Genomic DNA, 25,657 nt, shown 5'->3' on the forward strand with positions numbered 1-25,657 from the left:
CTTTGTCTTCTGGATTGGGTTCAAGATTACGGAGTTGAACATTAGTAGCCATAAACCAAAAAATTGGGCTGGCTGTTCAATGACGGTTAAAAAGTAAAATAAAAAATAGATAGAAAATAGATAGAATGAAATATTTTAATAAATAATAATTATAAACTATATTATATTTTGAAGATTTAATTCCAACTTTTTTCCTGTTAAATTCTTGAATTGGAACCTAACAAGCTTGTATATATGTATATGAATTTGAATACTATGAAATTTGTACTGTTATATTTGTTATTTGTATAAAATTCTCCTGGAGAATGTATGTAGAAAAATTACCTTTTCATGTATTTGTTTGTATTTTCTTCTGAATACAAATAGTTTGGAATGAATACAATTTTTTAAATTGAAGACAATACTTTTCTATGTTATTTCTTTCAACAAAATATTTCTGTAATTTATATTCAGATCTTTCACAGGGTGTTGGTGACCATGGTTGTGAATATATGACAGGTGGAAAAGTTGTTGTATTAGGGTTAACAGGTAGAAACTTTGCTGCTGGTATGTCTGGTGGGATTGCTTATGTTTATAACAAGTAAGTTAAAAAAAAGTTCGTGTACACTGTTTATTTAAATGGAAATATGTTTAACAATCTTCTTTACAAAAGTGTTTTATATTCCAAACATTTTAGATTTCCTGTTCATCGTTTCTTTACCCCTTTTCAATTGAGTATTGTTGTATTGGCATTTTTTTATTCAATTTGTATACATGTTATTTTCATAATTTCTTCATAAAGATAATTGCTGACATTTTTCTTCATTCACTGAAACAAATCTTGTGTCTTATCACATTATGGCAGAGGTTATATGAAAATGTTAATGTAACAGGGCAGGTAGCATTTTTAAGAAGCGCTTAAAGGTGGTTATTTTTGATTTACATTGTTTAAAAGCCCTTAAAGGTGCTTTTGTAAAAATTGCTTAATTTTCTATCTTTCAAAAAGAGATTTTTTTCTTTGCCGTGTCGATTGTCATTCTAAATTACAAAAGAAACTTGATTTAAACAATTTTCTCTGCAATATTTATCAGACACTACTTATTTTATCATAATTTTGTAAAGTTTTTGAAAATGTTTTTTAATTGATTGATTTTATGTTTATAAATTAAGAACTTTAAATGATAGAATTTTTTATTATTATTACCACAGAAATCCTAATTATGAATTTTTTTTTAAGAAATTGACTAAAAATATTTTTTGAATGCTTGAAAAGTACTTAAAAGGTGCTTATTTTTTGTTTAAAAATCAGGCTACGCACCTTGTGTAATGATTTGTATTTTTATTTTGAGATTGCATATTTTTAAGAAAAATTAATTTTTCCCCTTTACAATTTCCTTGAGAAAACACTTACAGCTTCAATTGCATGAATGAAATAATAATAATAATAAAAGAAACTATAATTTAGACTGAAAATGACATAGCAAGTTTAACAATCATGCTTTGGCCAAATTTTGATTGTAATTATTGCAAAATGATTTTTAATAAAATATATTTAAAAAAACCACCAGGATAAACTTTTAATTTCGTGACATAGCAAAGTTAATTGTTAACTAAGATTAAGGTCAAAATGTAAATATTTGCTTCAACTTTGTTTCGAAAGTAAACTATGACAGTTTTAAAGTGTGTTTATCCCTTTCACGCACACCAATTTCTAGCTCATTACATGACAGAATCAGTTGAACCTGTTTCCCACCTCCGAAGAACTATAATAGGATTATAGAATATTATCTTTTCTATTTATATTAATGTAAAATAGATGCTTATCTTTTTCGTCTTCTGGAATCTTTGTTGTTTCAAGTTGAAGATTTAAAAGTAAGTTGGGGTGGAAGATGGTAATTTATATACCTCATCTGCTAGTTTATCTAGTAGCAGATGCCATCTTCCTTTAAACAAACTTGTCTTTTCTAAATACAGGAAAGACTGTATAGTCTGTCTAAACTAAGAACTCCTCCAGCCAGAAAGTTTAAGGCCGTCTGATACTATGGAACCAAGAATGGTGCATTTTAGAGAGTGTAGCTACACTCTAGGACTAACACTATAGACTGAAGAAAAAGATTCCCTTTCTCCCTCCAACCCGAGCCGAAAGTACTCCAAAACAGTGACCCCACACCCCTACTTGAAATAGTCATACCTCGTTACTGTAGTCACCCCCACAGGTCCAGAGGAATGTCTGGAGGAGTTCTTAATTTAGACGAACTATAGATAAATTTCCACAGAAATAACATGATTTTTTTTCTCTCCAAGAAGTTCAATTTTCATATATGAAGAATGTTCAGCCACTAATTTAATTTTAATTTCCCTTAAAATTTTGTAAAAACATTTTGTTATCTCTTTTGGAAGTGATTACTTACATACTATTTACTTACTTCACACTGTTTGGCGCATAAGGCATCCTATTTCTTCATGTCTACCAGTCTTTGGCTTGAGATATGGTTTCCTCTAATCCTTTAAATTTTTCTCTTTTAAAATCCACTTTCATTTGACGCTGCCAAGTCATTCTTTGTCTTCCTCTTTTTCTCTTACTATCAGGGGGCTAATTTTTCTCTTGGTATTTTTAGTATGAGTCCAGTTCATTTTCATCTTCTCTCATTGATTTCATTCTTCTTTTGTAGTTAGGTTATGAAAGTGATTAATTTCTTAAATAGAATGAAAAATTCACCTAAATATATTAAACTTGCCGGCAAAGTCATACTGGCGAAGTTATAACCTTTAGTAACTACCATGATTTTTATTATCTTAAACATTGCTACAAAAGAAAAATAAATTATTTTAGCATTATTTGGTAATTTTATGTGAGGAAATTTTATTCCATTTTATACACAATAATATTTTCTTTGTTTTGTCTTGCAATTTGCATTTTAGTAGTTTTTTGTTTTTAATTTAGGACTGGTAATTTTGAATCGCAATGTAATAAGGATATTGTAGATTTACTTCCTGTAAGAGATGTAGAAGATATAGAATTCCTAAAAGATTTCATTTTAGAGTTTCATACAAAGACTGGTTCAGAAGTTGCAAAGTTCATCCTGGATTCTTGGGAAGTTTCTGTGAAGCGTTTTGTTAAGGTGAATTTACTCAAAATTCATGTGTTTTCTTTTTTAAATATGAGTTGTTTTCTTCTCAATGTTTTTTATTGATGTAAGAATAATTGTTTTTCAGTTGAAAAGCATAAAGAAATGTATTACTTTGAAAAAAAAAAAAAAAACTATTTTCTACAAAAACTGAGCTTGCATTTTACAGTTTTTCCTATTAATTGTGAAAAGTCTTTTTCTCAATATTTTATATTGAGTTAAGAACAACTATTTTTACATTGAAATGGAATACTACCATATCTTTTATAAAACTAATTTAAGGTACAACTGTTATAATCCGTTGTAATTTACCAATCAGTTAACTGTTTAATAATATAGAGTGATTACAGACCATTTTTTAAAAGTTAACATGCTAACTTATAAAGCATGTTTATAAATAGATTTATAAACATGTTATCTTACATAAAACTTATTTAAGCTACAACTGCTACAATCAGATGGTTATAGTTTACCAATCAATTAACTTTTTAATAACAGAGAGTGATTACAGACCATTTTTTAAAGTTAACATGCTAACTTATAAAACATGTTTATAAATAGATCTATAAACATGTTATCCTACATAAAACTTATTTCAACTACAACTGCTGTAATCAGATGGTTATAGTTTACCAATCAATTAACTTTTTAATAATAGAGAGTGATTACAAACCATATTTCTAAAGTTAACATGCTAACTTATAAAACATGTTTATAAATGGATCTATAAACATGTTAACAATTCATAGCTCTAAAATGTTATCTTGAAGTAATCTCATAAATCTTTTAAGTAACATCTTGAAGATTTTGGTTTTTAAGTGCCTTGAGGGAATATTTGTATTTAGAAAATTTGTAATTGTACTGACTTTGTAAATTATTAACTGACTAATTTGAATTCATAATAATTTATGGTGGTGATAGTGACTGTTATTAGATAGCGATAGATGTTTGTAAAAATATTTTTACAAAAATATCAATTGTAGGTTTTTCCTAAAGACTATCAGAGAGCTCTGAAAGAGAAACGTGCTAGGCTTGCTCAACCACCGAGTATCACCAAAGAAGCAGAGGCTATTCCAGTCACAAATGGTACACAGACTGATGACATTGAAGATATCTTGAAAATAAGTGGTCCAATTGATAAAACTAAGTAAGATATTTTGTGTATTTCTTCAATATTTCCTGGAAAAGTTTTAAGTACTTTCTTCTAATTTTAATTGTTCAATTTATTTTTACTTTATTTATGTTTTTTTAAAAACTGTTTACTAAGTTTGAAAAACAAAACAAAAAACATAACAGTATTAGATATTGTTTTGTCTTGAAGAAGTGCTATTTTTAAATTATCACATTTTGCTTTACAAGTTTTTAGCATGTTGACAAATCAAGAAATGCTTATACATTTGCCAGAAAATAATAAATCGATCTTTCATTTATTTTCTTCTGATTATTTGTTTAAAGAATATTCTAAAATTAAAGTTTTTTTAAAAGTAAATTTTTTTACTTTTAAAAAATTTATTTTTAAAAAAGTAATCAAGAAAAATTTTTTTGCTTTAAAAACTTTTTTTAAAAAAAATTTGATTTTAACAGAAATTGTATGTGAATTTGGTATTATTCAGATATTTTTAAAATGTATTGGTTTCTGTATTTGCTAAAAATAGTTTTATTATGAAATACTGTATAACTTTAGGTAAATGGATTGTGATTTCACTACCAAATTGTGACCCCTTTTTATTAATATTATTGTTATTTGTTGCAGCTTGATTTGGTAGTAAGTTTTCATTCTATTCTTATATTGTGCCTCTAACTTAATATTGCATTACTTACTTACTCAGGGTATTCACGCTGTTTGGTGCATTAGGCATTCCGCCTACTTCTTTGTTCCCCGGTTTTGGGATCGAATTTCTTTTAATCCTTTAAATTTCACTTTTTAAAGTGCACTATGACATTAAATTGCTTTTGCTTAAATTCTTTTACTATATGGTATTAAAATAATGCTTTAGTTTATGAAAATAAACTTTGAAAGAGATTTTTGTGAAATTTAGTATCTTGTTTACTTAAGTATAAGATTTTTGCACGATTGTTGAACTATTTTACAGCGTTGCAACAATATTGTATTTTACTTAATAAAACATTTTTTTAATCAAAAAATTTTTTTAAACTACATTAGTCTTTTTAAGATTAGTATAGAATGTAGAATATTGAAATTGATATTGAAAATAATGTGTTGTTGCAATGAAAAATATTTTTTTCAGGGGCTTCATAAAGTATAGGCGTGTGAAATCTAATTACAGACCTGCTGAAGAGAGAATGCTTGATTACAACGAGATTTATGACCATAAAAATGTTAGAAAGACCCTGAAAGTACAGGCAGCAAGGTATAGTTTTTTAAAAAATCTTTTAATGATTTCTTTTACTGTTTTATATTCGTTTAAAATGAACCATAATACACTCACCAAATCTTGTTCAAGAAATCAAATCCTCCATCTACTCTGCTAGTGTAAGCAATTTGTGTTATTTAATTAATGTTTAAATTATTTGTAATTTTGCGTTAAAGTTGTTGGCTTGGAGAGGGCCCCTTCTCCCTTCAGTCACTGGTTGGTTTGGCTGGTTGGCGTGTGGATGTTGTCATGTTATAAGTCATAAAATTTGCTAGCCATCTGTGAGATGTAACACTGCAACCTTATGAGACTGGGCCTGTAGTTTTCCACTCTTCAAGCAGGACTTTTATGCTCTAACACTTTTGGTTCCTTTCTGCAGAGTTTGTAGTTGTCCTGATAATCCTGATTAAATTTTTCCTTATTTGTCCTGAGTTTTAGCTTTTTGTCCTGATATTTTTGAATTTTGCGTGCGTTAAGAACATCCATTTTCTACGAATACAAATTATTTTTTAAATAGGTTTGATGAAATGAAAAATTTGGGCTTTCAATCTAACATCTTTTTTACTTTAATTAATGTAGTTGAAATTGCAAAATTTGATAGTTCCAATCTAGTGACCATCTAAATATGCATGGTTAGGGCATATAGTTTTACTTGCAGGATTCACTATTTAAACCTTTTGGGGGGGGGGAGATTCAGTCATTCTATAAAGAAGGAACTCAATTAACAATTTTTTACAATCCAATTTTTATGGTGATGAATTCAGAGGTCTTGCACCTATTTGTTATTTTTTTTTAGTAAATGCTGTAACAAATATTGTAGGGTGGATTATTGTACTTTATGAAAAAGGAACTCAATTAACAATTTTATGTTATCCAATTTTTATGGTGATAAATTCAGAGATCACACACTTATTAATTTTTAGCAAATGCAGTAACAAATCTTGTAGGGTGGATTATTGTATTCTGTGGAAAAGGAACTCAATTAACAATTTCATACTATCCAATTTTTATACGATGAATTCAGGGATCACATTATTTATTTTTGACAACATTTTTGACATTTTGCATTTTTGAAATCTAAGTGTTTGTTTAGTTCCCAAACTGAAATTGGGAGTATGGGAAGAGATTTATTATTGGCGAGTTATTGAGAAATAATGCTGCCAAAAATAATGTCAACCCTGTGTTATTATCATTAAATTTTAAAAAATCTGATTTGCAATCACCAAAGAGTTGATTAGAATTTAATAACTGAAACATTTGTGGTTAATTAAATAAATTAGTAAAGAAAAGTAAGAGTAGATATACATTTTGATATTCGTTTTGTTGCGACATTGAATTGTAATTAGTTATGAAGTTAGTTATTGAAATTAAATTAGCCGTTACATTGTTAAAAGAAAAGAATCAAAGTATTTATATTCGCTTTTTACGAAAAGGAATAATAATTAAATAGTTAATTTAACTTAATTGGAACAGGATTAGAAAAGGTTACAAAATAATTATAAATTTATGAAATAAAAAAATTGAAAAGCTAGGAATTATGTAACGCCTATAATGGCATCATACTTATTTAATAGTATCTTAAAATGATGAGAACTAAGCATTATAAAAACTGAGAACTAAGCGTTACCCTATTGAGTTAAGCATTACATCTAAATAGTATATTGTTTTTAATAATATAGATCAAGTGTTGATAAATTACTATTCTAATATAATGCATGAAAATATGTGGTTTTAATTTAAGAGATTATCTATTTAATTTTTATTATGTTTTATTGAAATTGTTTAGGTGTATGGATTGTGGTGTGCCATTTTGTCAGTCTAAGAGTGGGTGCCCATTAGGAAATATTATTCCTAAGTGGAACGACTTGGTTTATCAGGTAAATTATTGTTATATTTTTTGAAGAATGAGTTAATCTTTTTATTATACTTCAAATTAATTCAATGATTCTGCTAGATTTTGGAAATTGGGTATTTTTAGGATTCTGGACTTTCAAATTTCCGGGTCCTATATTATTGACATATTTTTTACTTCTCTAAATGTAAGTGTTTATATTATTCTCAACAATGAATTTCACTTTTTGACTTGCATGATGTATCAAAACTTTACTTGTAGCCTAAAAAATGTCGCTAGTAAAATCTCTGTTGTTTTATTTCTCCAATGTTGGCTGGTATGTAGTCTCCAAGATTTAAAAAAAAATTACCTGTGATATTGAGGATATGATAAATTCAAGTTCTCTATCTCTTTATCCATCTACTAGTGTGCTCATTTATAAGAATTCCATCTATTGATACACAAAAATAAAAATTTTAAAGCAAGAAAGAGTTATATTTCAAATTAAGGTTTTTAATTACAACTGTCAAGCATCAAGGAAACGCAGTAATTTTATTGAGTACTCAAAATTATTTTTATTTTCCCTTTCCATTAATACTGAAAAAAAGTTAAAAAACTGCCTGCATAAATCTGCAGGCTCATTATTTTTCTTACTAGATATTGACATGTCCTAGAGGACGTGTTATAACTTTTTTTTGTCTTCTTTATCCGATTTTTGGTGCATTTGTTGTGCTATAAAGCATAAGCTAAAGTATTATTTACTTTATATTTTTAATTCATTCTATTATTTTTCTTTCAATACTTTCAAAATAATAATGACATTATTTTTTTATTATAAAACACTGTCTTATGTATTGCATTTCGAAACTTAATAAAAACAATTTTTCTAATGAAAAATTGCATGAAAACAGCTACTTAAAATTGATACATTATTTCAAATAGTTATTATGTATAATTTTAGAAGTCATATTTATGTGTTTAATATTGTTGTATTTAAAATAAATATTACAGTTTCTACTAACATTAATTTAAATAATTTTAGCTCTGAAATAAGCATTCATGTAATTCTAAATATTATGCAGTATAACTGGAAAGAAGCTTTGGATCAGCTACTTCTAACAAATAATTTTAAGAAACTTAATAAAAAAAAATTTCTAATGCAAAATTTCATGAAAACAGCTACTTAAAATCGATGCATTATTTCAAAATAGTTATTATATATAATTTTAGAAGTCATATTTATGTGTTTAATATTGTTGTATTTAAGATAAATATTACAGTTTCTTATAACATTAATTTAAATAATTTTAGCTCTGAAATAAGATTCATGTAATTCTAAATATTATGCAGGATAACTGGAAAGAAGCTTTGGATCAGCTACTTCTAACAAATAATTTTCCTGAGTTTACTGGACGTGTCTGCCCAGCACCTTGTGAAGTAATAATTGTCATTGAAATTTTCGTTAATTTAGCTTAATGTGCTTAAAAAATTGATGGCAAGAATGATTTAACTTACATTTGTTTATGAAATGTATGTTTTCGTATTTTTTTCTGCATTATAAGGTTGTTTCTTTTATGTACATATGTTTTGTTCATGAATATTTTAATGTACAATAATTAAGAAAAAAAAACATAACACTCTGAATAATCTTTCACTTAATGATTAGATTTTCACATATTTGAACTAAAATTAATGGTTCCAGAGGGGACTTTATATATGCTTATTAATTAGTGCCGTTGATATTATAAGTAGCAGAATCAGACAAAAAAAACGTGTTTTCTTAGAATAAACATGCTACCTTTTTTTGATGGATTTGGATTTCTGACTCTCTAAGTATGGGGATAGCCACAATCGTGAATATATGGCCCCAGTAGTTAGGCCTGGAAAGCGACTGATATTTTGGACCCTATAATGTTGATTTTACTTTTTTTGTATTTCGCTAGATTTTGTAAACTTATTTAAGGAAATTGAAAACTTTTTGCACATAATTTTTAAATTCTTTTCTCCTTAAATAATTCTATGCAAAAAAAAGGACTTTTAATGAAGATTTATTATTTCTTATTATTTTATTTAAGAATAGTTGAAAACATTTTGAATAGTTAAGTATTAAAAATTTTATATCATTTTAAAGAATCTAATTTTCTGTGGCTAATTATAAAATTTGAACAAAATCAGTGGAATAGTTTTTAAGAAACCAAATTTTAAATACATAACCTTAATTTTAAAATTAGATTTCTCAGGAACTATTAAACTGTTTTTTTAATTTATTTTTATTTGTTTATTTTTTTTTTTAGTTTACACACTTTTATAATACTTTTACACTTTTTAAAATGCTGTAAAAATTCAAATTTACAGTTAAATCCATGTTTTTTCCGTATTATTCCTTAAAATCAAAGTTGGTAGATTAATGGGTCAAGCTGGAAGTGAAAACTTCTTACCAATTGTCTAGAGAGGTTCATATTTGTTATATCGAAATTCATTTTGTAGCTCAAGTTTATTCAGGCTTTTCTACATGTTTTCAGTCTGCATGCGTCCTGGCTCTCATTGAACCGGCTGTAACTATTAAGAATATTGAGTGTGCCATCATTGAAAAAGCATTTGAAAGTGGATGGATGGTGCCCAAACCTCCTCCTTCAAGATCTGGTTTTAGTGTCGTCATAGTAGGAAGTGGACCTGCTGGCTTAGCTGCAGCTTCCCAATTGAATAAAGTATATGTTTAACATTTGATAAACACATTACTATTAGTATGTTTTGAATAATGTATTACTGATATAGTTAGTCAATTATTGAATAATTTAATTGAAATATATCTTAATATAAATTTAGAAATAAAAATATATTAAAATATATGCAAGGCTTGCCTACCTGCTTACCTATCCTTTCACGCCAGCTGGCACATAAGGCCTCAAGTCTAGGCACCCCTTTCCTGAGCCAATCCTTTTACCTTCTTCTGTCTGCTTAGTTTCCCTTTGCAAAGATCTTGGTGCATGTATCTTTGCCAAGAAAGTCTTGGCCCTTCTCTTTTCCGTTTTCCTTCGGGTGCCCAAGTAAGTGTGCGATGTTAGCAGAGCTATTCTGTTTTAAATGAAAAGTATATTTAATCTATGTCCATCTTCTCTTCAAAATTCCTTCATGAATGGGTAGTTCTGGTAATAGTTTTGCCTGAGCCATGATGGCACAGGGGATAGAGTATTCGCCTTCCAATGTGGCGAAGCGGGTTTGAATCCCAGTAAATACGAATTCTGCATCCGGTTTGCGCCGATCACGGTGCTGACGTGAAATATCCTCAATGGTAGACGGATCATGGGATAGAGTCCCCTGGCCCCCAGGCTAACTACAGGAGGTTCTCGTGGTCTTCCTCTCCATGTAACGCAAATGAGTGCTAGCTCCGTCAAGAAGTCCTCCACAAAGGCAAAATTTCTCCCAATACTTGATTTTCTATATTGGGTTAAAAATTACAAGGCTATGGAGTTGAACATTAGTAGTCGTAAACCCATAAAATTGGATCGGCTGTTTAGCGACGGTTAGAAAATAAAATAGTTTTGCCTCTGTTAATATGAATGGCTTGTGGCAGTTTAATGATAAGTCACAACTTCATTTTATCCAGAAGAGCATTTCTTGGTGAAAAGCAACAAGGTTTCCATTTAGGCTGTAAGATATTTCCATGTATTATGCTGTTAACTATTGAAAATTTCCAGAAACTTATAAAGTACTTATCTAGAAACAATACTTCTGAATAGCTTGACACAAAAGTGCCAGTTAACATAAGTATGACCTATCATATTACCTTACTCCTTCGTATGTACCAGGGATCAAAGTAACTGGTTTGAAAAAACTGCCACCTCAAATATAAAAATTATTGTGAATTGTGATATTTTTTGAAATATGTATGACACATTTAGGATAGTCTTACTGTAGAAGTTCTCCCACCAGTGTTAATTTTTCTTAGGGTAATATTGTTGTCAATGATAAATGTTAAAAAAGGACTTTCACGGAAAGTAAACGAGCTGAAATTTATTGCTCTTATCTTAAGCAAAAATTTAAAACAATTGTAATTTTTCTTTCATAAAATATTCTGGTGAACTCCTAAAATATTGCTTCTAAAATGAAGTCTTCACAGCAATTGTTAACATAAACTTCTGGATTTTATTTTCAGTCTTTGTGTATATTATTCTTTTATTGTCATGAGTGTGAATTCTTATAGATTCCTTTAATGGAAGAGCATGGGAATGTAAGATAGTGATTTTTGTTCTATGCAGTAATATTTACTTTTGAAGCAAAATACAAATACTTGTTTTGTTACTGGAATTGGCTTTTTATAAATTTAACAAAATTCATCTAATAAATATATCATAATATATGAGTGACAGTAAATACAAGCAAATAGATAAATTTTAATTTGCAATTCTAGATTGAAAGCTATCACTGATTGTTAAATGTAGAATAAATTTAAACGCACATGAACTTAATTTTTTCCAGTAAACTGAGATTTATTATTTTTTTAAAATCTTGTATTCATTGCATTTAAATTATATGCATATTAACAAATGCTGGTAAAATGAACTAAAATTACATTGATAGTTAATGTGAGTGATTTTTTGGGTTTTTTGTCTATACTAACAAATATTATATTTCTCATTATTGCAGGTTGGGCATACTGTGACAGTGTATGAAAAGAATAGGCAAGTTGGTGGTCTGTTACGATATGGCATACCTAGCATGAAGCTTAGCCGAGAGGTAAATTTTACTTTTGTATTAATATAATTTTACTGTTATACAGTGTTTGCTGTTTGATGTGATTGCATGGATACTTGTGGGTTTGATTCCAATAAATGGGTATTCACGTAACCAAATATCTAATTCATATAAAAAATTGGAACATATTTTTTCATGGCATTTTTGTATAAATGTACAAAATGATTCACTAAGGTAAATTTACATAAATTTATTTTTCAAATTGAATTCTTATTTAAATTAATTGAAACTTTAATTTTAATGTTAAATACATGTAGAGATACACAAATTGAACTTTCTTCTCATTGATCCCTTGATGTCATTGGAAGTTCTTTTTCTAACGGCAGGCACTGAACTTCTCGTTCTTCGTCTCTGAAGATGCTGAAAGTGTTGCTCATTTAAGGTCACCTTGTGAGCATCTATGAATCTAAGTGCATGGTGCTTATCGTTTTTAAAAAGTGCTTAAAGGTGTTTATTTTCGATTTTCGTTTTTTAAAAGCCCTTAAAGGAGCTTTTTTCATTGGGTTTTTTTAAAAAGTGCTTCATTTTCCCTTTTTGAAAATTAGATTTTTTTCTTTACCATGTCGATTTTCGCTGCGTATTATGCAAAAGCCTGGTTTTCACATTGTTCTATTCCACATTTTCACAATTCATTCAACCACAATTCCATTTTGGCGTTCCGTCGGTCCGTAACGTATGATAAGGCTAATCATGTTACATGTTTGATGAACTACTTGGAAGTGACTACTGAACTGGATTTAGTGAGATTCTTGCACTCTCATGTGCAACTCTGCTGTATTTTGCAAGATATTTTCAATTTCAGGCTACATTTCTGAAATCGAACCGAAAATTCTCTCTTATCTTTTTATGGGGGCTAATATAATCAAGAAAAGAGTTCTTTGTCAGAAATTAGTTTATTATGATCATGTACAGTCTTTGAAAATTATTTTGCATTTTGTTAATGTATTTAGTGCTTAAAATGTACTTTGAAGGTGCTTATTTTTTGTTGAGAGATTTGGCTGTGCACCCTGAAGGATTTGTCGTTTAATTTAATGTGAAAAAGAACTTGGTATTATATAGCACCTGAAAAGATGCAATTTTTTACAAAACAGATATAAAATATTGCAGATAAGTATTGCTGACACTCCTGTTCAAAAATTTCAAATTTTGATGAAGGAGCAAGTAGTTTTGATACCGATATTTAGCTGTTGCGACACTGATAACCAAAAATAATTTCTAGTGTTGTAAATGATTGTGTTCATAGAAATTTGATAATAGTGAGCAACTGATTGCACTAGTCAATGATTTTACGAAGCAAAGGGCACTGTAGCTATTTGAATTAATCCTTACTTAAATGTACTGTGGTTTGAGGCATTATGCATGTTATTGTTTCTTAACCGCTTGTATACAGACCAATACTAGACTGCAAATTAATGTTTGCATTAGAATTAATATAAATTTTATTTATTTTTAAATAAGTTGTGAGTTTGTGAATGATCAGAAACAAACTGGTAAAATGTTTGAAAGTGAATTGCATTTTTTGGAAATTCAACTTAAACCACCAGTTTGTTGTTTTGTATTCTAAAATCTGTGCAGAGGTGACGGATTTTAGGATTGTATGTTTTAAAGAATCTGATGTATACTAAAAACTTTTTTTTTTGTAAAAAGATTACAACAATTCACGGATTGATAACATCATATGCATTTAGCTACTGAGATTACTTGTTAATTCACATCTTTGTTAGTATTACAGAGCTTTTTGTCTTTGTCTTATTTGATGGTAGCATGGTTTTCGTTAGGTTACGAAGTTGTTAATTTCAATGACGTGGAAGATCATAAAATACAATTTGCATTTCGTTGAAATTAATGTAAAGTTGTTAATAGTTTATTTCTTTTATCTAATTTATGTTTGTGTCTCCATTTTGTAAATTACTAAAAGATATTCGAGCCACTTGTTGACTAAACTTATGTGCTAATTTCTCTGTACTGTGTTGTTCATGTGTATATTTCAGTTTAATTACAAACCATGCCTGCTAAACTTTTTTTTCCAACACAAATTTACTCTGTCTGCATATAAGCCTATTTCTGTCTAGCATCTTCGAGATTGCTAATAAAGAAATCTACAAACTCTCCTCGAGTGAGTGAGTGTTATCTATGCATTATTTTTCACATTAGTGCACTTTTCTTTTTAATTACTAGCCAGCACCTCTTCTGAATTAGTGGCATATCATACAATTTAAACCTCTTTTGTGGTATTGAATTGCTATATTTAAATTTTCGAATAAAAAGTAATTTGGTATGTAGTTGCTGAGGAGATCAAAGTTAAGATTTCTATAATCTCAAACATTTATTCCATTTAACAATGCAAATATTATATTCTCTTAAAGAAGGCATATCAAATATGATTATTTTGCATTAAATATTAAACTATTTAATTGTTTTGATTGCTAGGTAATTGATCGCCGAATTGATCTATTAAAGAGGGAAGGAATTAATTTTCAAACTAATCAAGATGTAGCAAAAAATTTAGATGGCCTTTTCAACTATGATGCAATTTTGTTAGCGGTTGGATCTACAAGACCGAGAGAGCTGCCAATATCTGGTTAGAATTTATTCTGGAATTTTCATTTTTTTTTAATTGCTTGTATTAATCTTGTTTATTATTTTGGTTGATGACAAACATTTGTAATTCTATATAAGTTACTTCATATTAAATATTTTCTGTGCTTAAAAGCATAAATTTTTTTAAAGATCATTTTATTCGTTTGTATAAATAATATTTCTAAGAAATAAAAACAAAAACCTTAAATAAGGGTAGACAGTACTGCCCAAATAATATTTTTTTCCAATAATTTAACCATTTAGCAAAAACAAGAATTCATTTTTTTTAATAATTGTTATGAACTTTTTTCTATTAAAGGAACATTATTTATTTTAGTATTTGGTGGAATCCATGTTTGCTCTCAATTCAACCCTGCATTGATTCAATTTATTTTTATTCTTATAATCCTTATTTTGTATATTTTTATAATTCAAAAAATTAGTGAGAAAGCAATGTGTTAGAAAAATTGTTTTTCTTGGCTTTTGTTTTTCATCATTAATGTAGCTGTGAAATTTTAATGATTTGTTTTAGGGTCGCAATATATAAAATTACTTTTTGCGCATTTGAAAAAAATTCAGAAACAAATGTGCCTTTTTTATGCCTAAGAGCAATTCTTAAATTTTTCAAGGTTTATTAAACTTGTATAATATAATTTTAGAAAAAATGAAATATCTGCTAAATTATGTATAATTAGTTGATATTATCTACGTAACATGTAAAAATTTTGAAATTTCCATACCGAAAATGTAAAAATTTTGAAATTTCCATACCGAAAATGTAAAAATTTAGAAATTTCTATCCCAAAAATCATTAACTATTTTTATGTACCATTCTCTATTTTTCAAAAGAGAAAGAAATAAAAAATGTTAATTATAAATTATGACGCAATGAAAGTTTCCCAAAAGACAATTATTTTCAAGTATTTATTCTATATTATTTTATTATAAGAAAGAAATAGAAAATGTTAATTGTAAATTGTGACAAAATAAAAGTTCCACCAAAAACTATAATTTTCAATATTCATTTCATATAATTTTATTCTGTATTATTTTATTCTACATTATTTTATTTTATATTATTTTATCATAAGAAAGAAACGGAAAATATTAATCATTATTTGTGACAGTATAAAAGTTCTACCAAAAACAAAAATTAAAATATTTAATATTAAACTCAAATTACTTTATATAATAGGTCGCAACTTGAAAGGCATATTTTTTGCCATGGATTACCTAGAAGAAGCGCAAAAGCATCAAGAAGATTGCCATGATGTTCTTGGTAAAGCTCATGGAAAAGATGTTATTGTTATAGGCGGTGGGGATACTGGTGTTGATTGCATCGCCACTGCTGTTAGGGAGGTATATATAGTTATCGTTTAGTGTTTCAGTCAAACTCCGCTATAGTGAACCATCTCCATTTCAAATCATTTCAAGCCATTTTCAAAAATTATTATTTAGTAATACATTAAAAATGAAGAATATCTTTTATTTTGATGGAGCTAAATATTTTTAAAAATAAAGGATTTTTATTATTATTAAATTTGATACTTTATTAAAGCAATTTAGGATTTTAATATAAATAACTCATGGAACAACTGGAAACAAATCATCAACATCTTCCATAAAAATTCCTTGATATCCTTAATTATGCATTTTACTTTTTTTTAGAAACTTGCAAAAATATTTGTTTCTTGGAGGAATGCACTATACCAGTTTTGTAAAATATTTATTATTTATCTATTTAATATTTTTAGGGTGCTAAAAGCGTAACAACACTGGAACTGCTTTCACAACCCCCAGATTTCCGGCCTAAAGGTAATTTATGGCCCCATGTATCAAGAGCCATCAAAGTAGANTTTCTTTTTTTGTTTTTTTTTTTTTTTTTTGTCAATTTATTTAATTAATCTTGTTTATTATTTTGGTTGATAACAAACATTTGTAATTCTATAAATGAATTTTATATATAAATTATATATATAAATTATATATATAAATTCTTATTAACCATTTTCTGTGCTTAAAAGCATTAAAATTTTTTAAAATCATTTTATTAAATTTTTTCTGTCAAAATAGTATTTCTAAGAAATAAAACCAAAAACCTTAACCAAGGGTAGACAGTAATGGCCAAATCATAATTTTTTTCCAATTATTTATAATTTTTAAATAATTCATAATGTTTTCAATAATTTATAATTTTTACAATAACATATTATTTTATGAACTTTTTTATATAAAGGACCATTATTTACTTTAGTATTTGGTAGAAGTCCTTTGCTCTTGATTCGACCCTGCATTGGTTCAATTTATTTTTATTCTTATAATCCTTATTTTGTTTATTTTTACAATTCAAAAAATTAGTGAGAAAGCAATGTGCTAGGAAAATTGTTTTTCTTGGCTTTTGTTTTTCATTATTAGTGTAGTTATGAAATTTTTAATGATTTGTTTTAGGATCGAAATGTATAAAATTGTTTTTTAGACCTTTAAAAGAATTCAGAAACAAATCTGCCTTTTTTATGCCTGAGAACAATTCTTAAATTTTTCAAGTTTTATTCAACTTGTGTAATATAACTTTAGAAAATATTAAATATTTGCTAAATTATATAAAATAAGTTGATATTATCTACATATTATTATTATTATTATTATTGATATTATCTACATAAGTTGATATTATCTACAAAAATTTAGAAATTTCCATACCGAAAATTTAAAAATTTAGAGATTTCTATCCCCAAAATCATTATCTATTTTTATGTGCTATTCTCTATTTTTCAAAGAAGAAAGAAATGTAAATGTTATTCATAAATTATGACTCAGTAACAGTTCTTCAAAAAACAATTATTTTCAAATATTTATTCTATATTATTTTATCATTAGAAAGAAACAGAAAATGTTAATTATAAATTGAGACAAAGTAAAAGTTCCACCAAAAACTGCTATAATTTTCAATCATTCATTTTGTATAATTTATTCTATGTTACTTTGTTTGATATTAATTTATCACAAGTGGAAAATATTAATCATTAATTTTATCATAAGTGGAAATGGAAAATATTAATCATTAATTGTGACAGAATGAATAAAAGTTAAGCCAAAAAACAATAATTAAAAATATTTAATATTAAAATCAAATTACTTTATATAATAGGTCGCAATTTGAAAGGCATATTTTTTGCCATGGATTACTTAGAAGAAGCACAAAAGCATCAAGAAGATCGCCATGATGTTCTTGGTAAAGCTCATGGAAAAGATGTTATTGTTATTGGCGGTGGGGATACTGGTGTTGATTGTATTGCCACTGCTGTTAGGGAGGTATATATGGTTATTGTTAAGTATTACAGTCAAACTCCGCTATAGTGAACCATCTCATAACTCTGGGGGTACTGATCTAGGAGTTTCCTTGCCTTCTGGATTGGTTCAAAATTATGAGGCTATGGAATGGAACATTAGTAGTCGTAAACCCAAAATTGGGTCGACTGTTCAACGACGGTTATAAAATGTAATAAAATAGTGAACCGTGATAGCTCGGGAGATAGAGGGCTCGCCATTCAATAAGGTGAACCTGGTTTGAATCCCAGTGATGACTGGTTGATACGACTTTTGACTTGCAATGACCGCATCGCTGACGTGAAATATTCTCAGTGGTAGATGTATCATGGGTTAGAGTCCCTTTACCCTCAGGCTAACAGTGGGAAATTCTTGTGGTCTTCCTCTCCATGTAATGCCAATTCTTGCTCTGATTGGCTTTGTAATTTACGGAAAGTCTATTGACATTTTGAAAGCGCCTTTGTTTTTCAGATTTACTTACGACAGTTTTTGCTTCTCTGAGCTAGTCATGTTTGCGCATCAAAAAACTGTTATTCTCACTTTGGAGAGATCTCCATTAGTACAATTGTCTCCTTTAAAAAATAAATTTGTAAAACAGTCCAGCTTTGTCAGTATTAAAAAATTTCTTTCTCTTCATAATCCTGTATAGTATCCTGCCACATTTCAGTTTTCCACTTTTTCACATTCGTTGTACAAGCACTTGCTTCTTCCCAAACAATCTTTCCAGAAAAAATTGTAATCCGTTTTAAATCTTTCCATTTATTCATTAGAGCATGCAAAATCTTTTTCCTTGAATTTTTTAGCAAACTTATTCACTTTAATTTGAAGCATAGGTCCGTTCACAAGAAGATTTCTATCTTGCTGAATGGTGAACCATTTCAACATAACCACTATTAAACATTTTCTCTTTCAGCTTGACATAATTTTTCTGAAGAAGCCATATTTTTTCCTGTGAGGCAATAATCGCACCTCTTCAGTACGTTTGGTAATTTTATTTTTGTCCTCTGTCGAAAATCCTTTCCTTTTTTCAGAATTTGCCATATTCACAGCTTTGGAAAAAAAGTTTTCTTGTCCAGAAGTGTTTGTGCTCTAGGAAAAATTCGGATTTCCGGATTTTTGCTAACTGCGATCCGGAAGTTTCCGGAAATCCAAGGTCCAGAAGTTCAGGAAATCATCGATCACATTTATATATAAAAATTCTTGTATATTTCATTTAAAAATATTATAACTAGAATTTATACTTGGCATCTCATTCATTTGAAAATATTTTTTTTTGGTAGAATAATAAATGTGATAAGAGAGAAAAGTAAACATAATTATTAATTTAAATTATGCCGTATATTTGCATATATACCGCATCATTGACATTTTCATGTTTTGACTTGAAACCGAATTTATATTCCGAATTAATATCACCGAATCATTCTGAAACCGAATTAATATCAATGATTTAAATTTATAAAGACATAACATTTTTGAAATGCATCATTAATGATTATACTAAAAAAAAATTTCAGGATTTTTGAGTTGGACTCACAATCACTCTTGCTTGTCTCATATCAATAATGTAAGAATATGAAGCAGTAAAATGCGTAAATTTTTCTTTTTATTTGTTCAATTCTTCCTTCCTCTTGATGGTCAAGAGGTGATTTTTAAAGAATAGGACTTGTAGAGATGGAGGATCCCAATAATTTAGTGGGGGACCAGGTTAAGGAGTTGTAGAACAAGCTTGTTCCTATATCCAGAGAGGTAAGAGAAAAATGTTTTGTTTAACAACTTGTCCGCAGTAGTTAGAGATAAGCATAAAAGAGTGAACTATGGCAAAATGGAAAGAAATATTGTCGTTTGTAGTCCTAACACCTGCAAGTTTCAAGTTGAAGGACTGAAAATGAAATGTGCAGAAATGAAACTTGAGTCTATTATAACCAAACTACCGACATCTCAATTGTTCTCTTTAAACATTTGAAATAACATTATCTAATTGGGACCACTAAAAAAGTTCACTGCATCCCAGGTTCACTATAACGGGGTCGACTATATAAGCTCTGTTATTAAAAATGCTTATTATAATTTTTAATTTCTGAAAATATCTTTTAATCAATATCTGGTATTCAGCTAGGTATAATTTGTATAATGGATACTTATATATAATTTGTATTTGTATTGGTATAATTTATATTTGTATATTTGTACATTGGGAGATTAATTATTGATTGGGTGTTTTAACAGCACAATAGCTGGATATGTCTGTACTGCATCAAACGAACGAACAAATTACAAGTTAATATTTAAAAATGTACTGGTACAAATCACTTTCAAATTAGAAAGTAAAAACAGAAGTTCCATTTTATTTCATCTTTGCTGTTATAATTTTTCATTTCTCTTTTATTTACAATTCACATTTGAATTAATGCATTTAGAAACTATTTTATTAGGTAACTTTTTTGTGTTAAATCTTATGAAATTATAGTTATTCTTATTTGTCGATTATTGATTAAAGTCAATTAAGTTTTATTAGTTAAAAGCGTTTATTTTTCTTTTGTGTTACATGGAATTTTAATTTTGTCAATAATGTTTTAGCAGAAATCATTCAATCTAAAATTAAGAATATGTTGTCATGCAAAAATATGCATAACATATTTCCTAATTTTTAAAGACTAAAATATTATCTCATTTAATCTTTAAATAAATCTTTTAATAAATAAATATCATTAATATAATCGGTAATATTTTTATACCACAACCTTGAATTGAATGAAGAGTAAAATCTATTTTTAGAGATACCCTCTGCACCTGTCTAACTTATTAGCATAGAAATCGAAAACCGTTTCATGGTTGCTAAGTGTTTTTATATTATTAAAATTTGTTATTATTTCTCACACTTTCTTTTCTGCTAACACATTGGGAAACTTAAAGCTAAAAAAAGAGTCTTGAAAATAAATTTAAAGTGCTCCATAGCTAGTAAATAGATTTCTTAACTTTCCTTGGCGAATAATATTATAACATGCATAAAAATTTTAACTTCTTGTGGGGGATGGTATGCTATGGGGTTTAGCCCTGCAGCCACATCCTCTGGGCACCATTTTTAAAATCTATTATTTAGTAATTCACATATACATTAAAAATGAAAAATGCCTTTTATTTCGATGGAGCTGCATATTTTTTAAAATGAAGGATTTTTATTATTTATTAAATTTAATTCTTTATTGAAGCAATTTATGATTTTTAATATAAATAACTCGTGAGTAGAATGATAAACAACTGGAAATAAATCATCAACATCTTCCATAAAAATTCTTTGATATCCTTAATTATGCATTTTACTTTTTTTAGAAACTTGCAAAAATATTTTTGTTTCTTGGAAGTATGTATACTATATCAGTTTTGTAAAATATTTATTATTTATCTATCTAATATTTTTAGGGTGCTAAAAGCGTAACAACACTGGAACTGCTTTCACAACCCCCAGATTTCCGGCCTAAAGGTAATTTATGGCCCCATGTATCAAGAGCCATCAAAGTAGAATATGGGCATGCTGATGTGAAAGCTAAATATGGAAAAGACCCTAGGCAATACAATTTGTTACCACTGGTAATTAAATTCAACCTAAACCTATTTTATTGCAAAATGTGATTCAAAAATTTCTGTTCAATAATTTAGAAACCCTTTATAAGATATAATACAGAGATATAATTTTTGTTCCTTTTTTTAAAAATAATACAGAGATTTAAATACAGGGGTTTTAAAATACAGAGGTTTGTGTTGTGTTTTTTTTTCAAGGCAGTAATTTTATTTTAAGACAACTTAATTATTTCATAATTTTTATAACAGTGATGAAAGTCACAATCAAATAATCTGAATCTCATGATTTCTTAAATTGCTCCATGTTTATTATGTAGAAACTTTATTTCGCTTTGATTCTGCTTTAAACAAACAATTTTATATCTTATATGTTCATTAGAGTAATTTGAGAGATATTATTTAAATGTTTTTGAAGCTCTAATTTTCTAAATGCTTTAATCATGAAGCAGATTAAATTTTTAAATAAACTAAAACAAACAAAAAATTGCTTTATAAATAAGCATCAATAGATTAACTTGCTATATGTTTCTATGATTGAGCCTCAAGAATATTCATGAGCTTGGCTATCAACGTAATGACAAAACGTTTGTCTGAATAATTAAAACATCCATTTTTTACACATAAAAATCATAGTGAATTTTTCTCAACAAAAAGAATATAGCTATGATAAATTTATTTCTGCTTTCCATTTTGTTTCACTCTTTCGTTAAGTTTTATATGATAGACTTAAGTTTTATATGATAGTCATTAGCAGAAATTAGTATTAAAAATTACAAGCATTATATTGTAATTTACGTAAATACATAAATAAGTTATCATTTAATGTATTTTTATTTTTGCAGCCAAATATTCAAAATCAATAAACTTGGATAACATTAAACAAGTTCAATATCAAGAAATAAATTAAATAAACAGATTATAGTTTTGATTGTATCTGTTCAACATAACTAACGAATTTGGCTTTATACATTTCACTTTAGGAATTCTTAAATGATGGATCTGGTAATGTTTGTGGTATTAGAGCACATCTTACAGACTGGAAAAAAGATAAATTTGGACGGTGGGAAGCTCACAAATTGTCAGATTCTGAGACTATCTTGAAAGTAAGTGCCTTTAATATGCTGAAATAATGTTAAGATTAATTAAATTGCTTCTTTTATAATCTTACTCACTTAATAAATAATTTTTGAAAAGTATTTATTGTATATGTTTGGTAACTTGCTTCAGATTTTTGACAACAAACCAATTTTAATTTTTAGAAAAATACTATAACAGCATCTTTGATTCAACTGTTGCTTTTGTATATCTTTGCAAATGTATCTTTTAATACATACATTGCAGGGCTCGAAAGTACTTGTGGTCTTTCGGTCAAGGACTACTAAATAGTGACTCAAATCATTAAAAAATAATTATCTGTAGTTACTAAAAAATAATTGTAAAAATATGGTATGATGTTTTTTTATTTTCAGTTTCATGTTTGGTTTGTTTTATTGTCATAAAATAGCATATTTCATCATAATTGTGAACAATACACATTTTCATTTAAATTTATTTATTAACTTTTTTTAATAGAAAAACTAAATGAACCAGCAAAAATGTGTACAGACAAGTATTATCTTTTACTGCTTTTAGTTACTTTTGCACAGACCAGTGACTAAATTTTGTTAATTTCTAACCCTGTATTGTAAATAAAATATTCTTTAAAACTCGCGTCTCATGTTCATTATTTTAAAATCTTCAGATTTTCAATATATGGTAATTTAAAGTGCTATTATTTTTCAGGCTGACTTGGTTTTATTAGCTCTTGGTTTTCTAGGACCAGAGACAGATTTGCTTCAATTGATGAACGTAGAATTAGATTTGAGGTCTAGCGTTAAAACGCCCCAGGGTCGTTACAACACTTCAATTCCTCGTGTCTATGCAGCTGGAGGTGAATTCTTTTTATTGATATTGAAAGTTAAAAATTATTTGATGCTAACATGATACAATTAACATTTAAAGCCAGTACCAGGCAGTGACTTAAACTTGTGACATGGTTACGTCTTAGTGTTAACAAGTGACCCCAGAGATATTATAATATTTCAATTCTCAGGAGTTAGCTGCTGGAGGCAAATTAATTTTATTGATATTAAAATTCAAAAATGTATTTAATGTTAACATAATACGAGGGTTGCTATTTATATTTCTGGCCTAATAATGAAAAAACAAATATGTAGGATCGAAATTGGTTTTATTGTTTTTCAATCACATGATCAATACACTTTTGCATGCGTTTGAACCAATTTTCAAAGCACTTTTTCCAGTCCGATTGAGGTAACTCCAAAACATGCGTTTTGAATGCATCAACCGCTTCTTCGGGGGTCGAAAATCGTTGTCCACGTAATTTATTTTTGATGTGTGGGAATAAGAAGAAGTCATTGGGTGCCAAATCAGGGCTGTACGGCGGATGACCCATCAGTTCGATCTTTCGCTCCGTCAGAAATGCCTTTGTTTGAGTCGATGTGTGAGAGCTCGCATTGTCATGATGAAGAATGATTCGCCTGTTCTTCTGCTTTTTTCGAATTTCTCCGATGACTTCTGGCAAACAAATGGTCGTGTACCATTCAGAATTGACCGTCCTGCGTTGCTCTAACGCCACTGTTGCCACATGACCGTTAATGCCGAAGAAACAGGCAATCATTTGTTTCGATGTGCTTCTTCCTCGAACAACTTTTGTTGGTTTTGCCTCGTCTTGGAAGACCCATACAGTTGATTGCTGTTTTGTTTCCGGCTCATATGCATAGATCCATGATTCGTCACCTGTGTAGATGTTATACACAGCCTTTGATGTACCTTGAACGTATTTTTCCAACATTTCCTTGCACCAATCGACACGAGCCTTTTTTTGAGCGTTTGTCAGATTATGCGGGATCCAACGCGAACAAATTTTTTTTACGCTCAAATGTTCATGCAATATTTTATTGATGCTAGTCATACTAATGTCCAAAGACGCCTCTATCTCACGGTATGTCACATGACGATCTTGCTTTATCAGTTCACGCACAGCATCGATCTTTTCTGGCACAACAACGGATTTTGGACGACCTGCACGGGATTCGTCCTGGATCGAGCATCGACCACGATTAAATTCGTTATACCAATTTTTTACAGTGCTGTAGATGGCGCTTTATCGCTGAATAAAGAATTAAGTTCATCCAAGCACTCTTGTCTTGACAATCCACGTCGAAAGTTATGAAAAATAATGGCACAAAAATGTTTACGAGTCAATTCCATTTTTTGAAAGAGAAGAACTTTTCAATTTACTGTCAACAACACAAATGAAGCTATAATGGTAAATCGTCTGCTGAATTTATGTTTAAAAATATCAAACTTTCGATTAAAATCGTCTGCGGTTGCCTAGCAGCACTTACTGTTGCCAAGGCCAGAAATATAAATATCAACCCTCGTACTATTAACATGTAATCCCAGTACAAATCAGTGACATTAACTTGTGACAGGGTTTTATGTTAACCTGTCGCCCCAAGATTGTCACAATATTTCAATTCCTCGCGTATGTGTTGTTGAGCTAAACCCTTTATATTGATGTTGATTTTTATATACTTCTTAATGTTACAAAGGAACACTTCTTTCACATGTTTTACATGAAATATTTGGTCAAATAGTCAAATTTGTTTATCAGTTTTGTATAGATTACTAAATATTGCTCTAAAATAATGTTTTACATCAATAGTGTCTTCTAACATTGTAATTCAAAAAGTTTCAATTTATAATTATATATTACATTATAATTTGTTATTATAATTTGTTATTATAATTTAAAGGTTGTATTTCAAAAGTTTAAAATTGAACATTAAAAAATTATTTGGAAAATATGCTATTTTTTAAAACAAATTAGTGAAGTTATAATTACTTTTTATTCTTTACTTTAAATCTCTTTTTTAGCGTTTTATAATAATAAAATAAAATGCATAGCTCATTTTTTAAATTTCTATTTTTGTATTATAATCGTTTTCAAGTTATGTGAATGTAAGCTTATAACCTTTATTAGTTTAAGCAAAGATAATATGAATAATCATTTAATATATTTTTTTATGAGTAAT

The 25,657-nt window shown here is 28.3% G+C and overlaps 1 protein-coding gene across 6 annotated transcripts in view; it reads left to right on the forward strand.

Annotated features, from left to right (window-relative positions):
* The window catches only part of LOC107444591 (uncharacterized), a 73,052-nt gene that overhangs the window by 45,912 nt on the left and 1,483 nt on the right, over positions 1–25,657 (forward strand). For 3 of the 6 annotated variants that reach the window (XM_043040411.2, XM_071185459.1, XM_071185458.1), the window contains exons 31-43: positions 465–580; positions 2,924–3,101; positions 4,091–4,254; positions 5,357–5,479; positions 7,269–7,359; positions 8,664–8,750; positions 9,836–10,021; positions 11,961–12,050; positions 14,499–14,649; positions 17,797–17,960; positions 21,399–21,566; positions 22,538–22,660; positions 23,340–23,487. In XM_043040411.2, the coding sequence (XP_042896345.1) occupies positions 465–580; positions 2,924–3,101; positions 4,091–4,254; positions 5,357–5,479; positions 7,269–7,359; positions 8,664–8,750; positions 9,836–10,021; positions 11,961–12,050; positions 14,499–14,649; positions 17,797–17,960; positions 21,399–21,566; positions 22,538–22,660; positions 23,340–23,487 (1,789 nt within the window). Of the gene's footprint in view, positions 1–464; positions 581–2,923; positions 3,102–4,090; positions 4,255–5,356; positions 5,480–7,268; positions 7,360–8,663; positions 8,751–9,800; positions 10,022–11,960; positions 12,051–14,498; positions 14,650–16,402; positions 16,506–17,796; positions 17,961–21,398; positions 21,567–22,537; positions 22,661–23,339; positions 23,488–25,657 lie in introns of those variants that run through there. The other 3 variants (XR_006224950.2, XM_071185460.1, XM_043040413.2) reach the window with 3 other exon arrangements.

This window comes from Parasteatoda tepidariorum, chromosome 9 (assembly GCF_043381705.1).
Source record: "Parasteatoda tepidariorum isolate YZ-2023 chromosome 9, CAS_Ptep_4.0, whole genome shotgun sequence".
Taxonomy (NCBI): Eukaryota; Metazoa; Arthropoda; class Arachnida; order Araneae; family Theridiidae; genus Parasteatoda; species Parasteatoda tepidariorum.